Source organism: Dipteris shenzhenensis, chromosome 14 (assembly GCF_047967505.1).
Source record: "Dipteris shenzhenensis isolate YYH24624 ecotype China chromosome 14, Dip_SZ_1.0, whole genome shotgun sequence".
NCBI lineage: Eukaryota > Viridiplantae > Streptophyta > Polypodiopsida > Gleicheniales > Dipteridaceae > Dipteris > Dipteris shenzhenensis.
Genome location: NC_141609.1, coordinates 39,008,479 through 39,013,167, shown reverse-complemented (window position 1 = coordinate 39,013,167; position 4,689 = coordinate 39,008,479). Strand labels below are relative to the sequence as shown.

The 4,689-nt window shown below is 40.3% G+C and overlaps 1 protein-coding gene across 1 annotated transcript; it reads left to right on the top strand.

The window, feature by feature from the left end:
- The first annotated feature begins 1,345 nt into the window (after positions 1-1,345).
- Positions 1,346-2,224, top strand: LOC147894599 (uncharacterized). Its single transcript, XM_087385222.1, has one exon. It carries the CDS (start codon positions 1,446-1,448, stop codon positions 1,836-1,838), a length of 393 nt encoding a protein of 130 aa, XP_087241348.1. The 5' UTR covers positions 1,346-1,445; the 3' UTR covers positions 1,839-2,224.
- Positions 2,225-4,689: the final 2,465 nt, after the last annotated feature.

The following is a 4,689-nucleotide window of genomic DNA, read 5'->3' as shown; positions in this document are numbered from 1 at the left end:
AAAACTAAAATCTATATGGCAAAAGGTCCTTTAGAAAAGAGATAAAAATCATCTTTAGGATACAATAAAAGGACGATTAATAGAAACTCAAAAGAGATATTACATTGTTGTAAAAGGGAATAGACGTGCAATACATATACTGATATTGTACATAAAATGTGATTCATGTTATCTCTCATGCAAGGTTTCGCTAAAAATGCTCTTCGTAGCCTCACATAATTAATTAACATCTTGGCCTTAACTTTGAAATTTGGTGGGTGAATTTACAAAATGATTCCTAAACGGAATTAAAGAAGTTAGTACCATGAAGAGAGGAGATTCCTTAGACTCATTGTTGAACACATTCATGTAATAGAATATTGATCATCCTCATCTTTCTAGGGAAGCACTTGGTTGTTTCATGAAAGCGACAAGGAGGCGACAAAGAAGGCCCTCAATTATTTTGAAAATCACAAAACATGCTGCTATTAAGCATCACACAACCTAAAAAGAAAGGCTAGTAACATAATAGCTTAGTAGGTAATAGGGCGTGCTCAAGGGTAGCATGGAGGTCCCTTGGTCAAGTAATTCTTGTTGCACATCCATCATTTGGATGGAGGTGCCATGATGGGGATTTACTTTAGGGTCCCCTCCCTTCATGGTTATATGCTTGGGGTTTGACTTGGTCTCTTATGAGGAGACCTTTGCTTATGTATTGTTTAGTATAGGAGAAAAGAGTGAGAAACTTTTTCATATAGTAGAAGAATGAACTTTTTTTAAACAAGAGCACTTATGGTTAAACGGATTTCTCTTAAATGACTTTGGTTGAGGGCGGGAGTGGACTTTAAAGGAGTAGGGAATTCATGCTGGGGGCCGATTCTTAAGAAGAAACCATGAAATCGGTGACCAACAAGATCGATTTCATTGGTTTTCAACTGAAAACTAGGGATTCACATCGATTTTTGACTATCAACAGTGCCGGGCATGTGAGCAATGTGGCATAAGTGACACATGTGCGAGATGGGGTTACATAGTCTGCACTGCGTTCGAGAACTACACGTGGTAGCACGAGCGTAATTGTCTGTGGCCTGGTTGAAGTGTTGCGACGGTGGGCTATCATCATGTCTGCACATGGCATCACAAAATTTAGCCAGCGAATCAATTGGCCGGTGTGATTTCGAGATTGCCTTTTTACCATTCTGGAAGAGCTTTGATATGACAGTCATGATTAAGTTTCTAGTGATGTTCAAGTTGGCATTAAATTACAATGTTGCAAGGGAGTAGGATGCTTTATGGAGTTAAGCCATCGCTATAGTTCACGCAGGACATCGTAGTCTCCAAAGCCTATTGTATACGTGGAGAGCTTATCACAAGGGTCACGACTGTTCCTATTGCATCATCGTCGTCTTCTTCATCACCATCGCCAACACTCGTTTTGCTTGCGTCTTGCGCCTCCCTCCTCATCCATGGATAGCTTTGATGGCCTCCTCCCTGCCCTCTACTCCTTCATCTCCCGCCAGCGTCCTCCCAAACCTCACCACTCGCTCTCGCCCCCCCCCCAATCACTAGTGCTCGCCACAGACCCGGCGAAAGTTGGGTCCTTGCCCAATTGGACGCTCCTCCGTCAATCCAGCATCAATTCCGGTTCAGAATCCACCCGAGGCGGCCTCCAGCTCGTCCCGAAGCCTAGCAACGTGTTTGCCAGAATGAGACGCTCCATCAAGCAGCGGTTCATCCTGTCGACGGCGCACTTTTATTCCGTGAAACCCACGTACACACGGGACGGCGCAGAGTTGGATCAAGGCTTCTACCATGCGTTGGACTGTCCTCCGTCTACATTTTTCGTGTGTGCTAATTGAAATTAGCTCCAAGAAGCCTTTTCTGGTTCGATGCGCGACTTGCAAGAAAGAGAGGGCCGCTATCGATCATAAGATCGCATTTCCACTCTATTTTAAGCTTGAAGTGTAAAAACTTTAATGCAGCTCTTTCCTTCCTTGTACAGTATTATTGAGAAGGCGGTATGGATTGGGCTGATAGAACTTTTTCGCAGTGTGAGAATTTGAGCAAAAGATAATAATTTCCGCTCAATATTATTTACTGGATTGAGTTTGACACTCACAGCTAAACAACTGAAGGCTGCCCAAGCTTAGACATCATAAACGAGTCAGACTTTGGGGTCCTGTATTATCCTGGGTAAACTTTGCATAGTTGTGTCGTCTCCTGGTCAAGCTTCAAGATAAGCCACAATTTGAAATTTGTGATTCTAAGGATCTTGAATAGTTAAGCCGGATTCGACAAAAGTAACTCATCATTCTTCAGACGAGGTGAATTGGCGTCAACTGTGTTCATCGTTTCCGCTCAATGATGTTTCCCACTGGTACTTTTAACGCTGGTTATTAAGCCCAATAGGTTAAAGCGGAAACCAAATGCTGTTTCTACTAGTGCTAGAATTTGAAATGCGGCGGCCACAGTAGGGGCGCAGAGATATGACATTTCTATGATCTACGGTTCTTGTAATTGGGTTCGCCTGTTCCATATCTTCGTAATAGCACAACGAATTAATCTCACGTCGATGATTTGGATCGAAGGGAGGCGATCTCAGCGGGCATGATTGAGGGCGCAGATTCCTGAGCGGACGAGAAATCAATCGATCGACGTTTGCAGACGAAAGGGCGAGGCAATTTGGCGGATCAGAGGGAAGTATAGGAGACTGGTCGTAGGAAGATGACGCACTGCTTGTTTTGCATTTTCTTGCTCGACACCCAAAAAGCCTGCGTGTACATAAAGAATGTTTCCTTAATTGATTCTGTACCAACCCTTCGTTTGAGTCGCACGCTATAGTGGATTCCTACACTATTGTTCTCGGTGGGGTTTGGCACACCCACCACGATGTTGTTACCATGGTGAATCTATTACCTTGAGAAGGCCACTTGCTTGTCATCCTAGGCAGTTGGTCCCTCATAGTTGCCCGTGTGTGTGTGTGAGTGTGCGCATGTGTGCGTATGTGTGTGTATGTGTGTGTGTGTTTTGGGTAGGTAGAAGGGAAGGAGGAGGGTGGGGTGGGGGTTGAAAAATAAAAAGCATGGTGGCTCTACCACCCATGAACTTGAACGGTGGCTCTATCACCCATGAACTTGAACTTCGAAATTAAACATGCTACTAGGATTCACTCCCCTCTAGTTGTTTTTTTGCATTTCTTCCGCAACTATAGGTAAAGCATGTTTTGCCTCACTGATTCTCTATAAGCCTTTCATTTGAGTCTCAAGTTTGTCTCACACTATAATCGGTTCCTAGTAGTATGTTCTCAATGGGTTTTGGCATACCCACCCACCGTGCTCTTAATACTAGTTTGGTATAAGGACAAAAAAATGTCATAGTACACTTTTATGTCCTATTAACTTAGATGCATCTCAGAATTATTCAAAGGCATTGATAAGGTATTTGATTATTACCATAAAGCTTATATGCTGAAAAAAACTGGGAATTATTATGGATTAAAAGTTGCAGCTATTATTTTGAGTTCTACCTAAAGACACCAAAATTTCAATTAAAGTTTTTTCTCATTTTTGATAAAAATCTCCATACTTTTTAATTAGAATATGCATTTTAGATTTTGTACATCCTAGAGTCTAAGAATAACTACAACACATATGTTTAGACTATTTTGGAGTTAGATAATCATACTTTTTACGATTTATAACCTCAAATGTAATCTTAGTGGATGGTGAGAGTGAGGCAAATTTTGATCTCTTGCAAATTCTTTGACATGTCTAACAAGTCGAAAACTCAACCATACTTTGTATATGTCTTCCATAGGATATTATAGAGTAGCACGAGTTCTACCTAATATTGTGTAGAACACCAAATTCAAGCCTTATTTTCATTTTTGATTAGCTACAGTTTATCTTATTTTCATGATACAAGGGTTGACTCTCGGGGGGTTCACCTCATAAAATTTTAGTGTACCACGTGCATTCAAAAGGTGGGGTATTTTAATTCAACTTTTTTAAAAAAATTAACAGAATTACAATAATAGGAGGGGTTTTTTAATTCAAGTTTCGAAAAAAATCACTTAGTTCACAAGTAAAGAGGGGTGAGTTTATTGAGTCAAAAATTTTAGTTGAGGGGTTTTAATAATAACTATTAAACGCACGTGATACATAGGGTTTTATAGTAGTGCACCCCCCGAGGGGGGGTTCACCTCATAAAATTTTAGTGTACCACGTGCATTCAAAAGGAGGGGTACTTTTTTAAAAGGATTAATAGAAAATACAATAACAGGAGGGGTTTCTTAATTTAAGTTTACAAAAAAATCACTTAGTTCACAAGTAAAGAGGGGTGTGTTTATTGAGTCAAAAATTTTAGTTGAGGGGTTTTAATAATAACTATTGAACGCAGATGATACATACGGTTTTGTAGTAGTGCACCCCCCGAGGGTTGACTGATATTACAAGAACCTTCAAACATCTAAATGATACTTATAGAGTGCTTCTAATCATGAAGGAGTGATACCAATTTAAAAAATTTCTATGTAGAGTAGCTACATATGGGATCATTCAAAACTATAAAACCAAGATTTACTCGCAACTTGTTCTAATAGTTGAGATCTCAAGACTACGTTGCCTCTTTCTTTTTGTAGCCTTTGTTGTGATGTGATAACTTTTCCCTATGATGAAATTCTAGTATTGTTAAGATATGACACTTGGTTGC

What these genes read in the sequence shown, in the direction of transcription:
- LOC147894599 (XM_087385222.1), top strand. Translation starts at nt 1,446, where the DNA reads ATGGATAGCTTTGATGGCCTCCTCCCTGCCCTCTACTCCTTCATCTCC.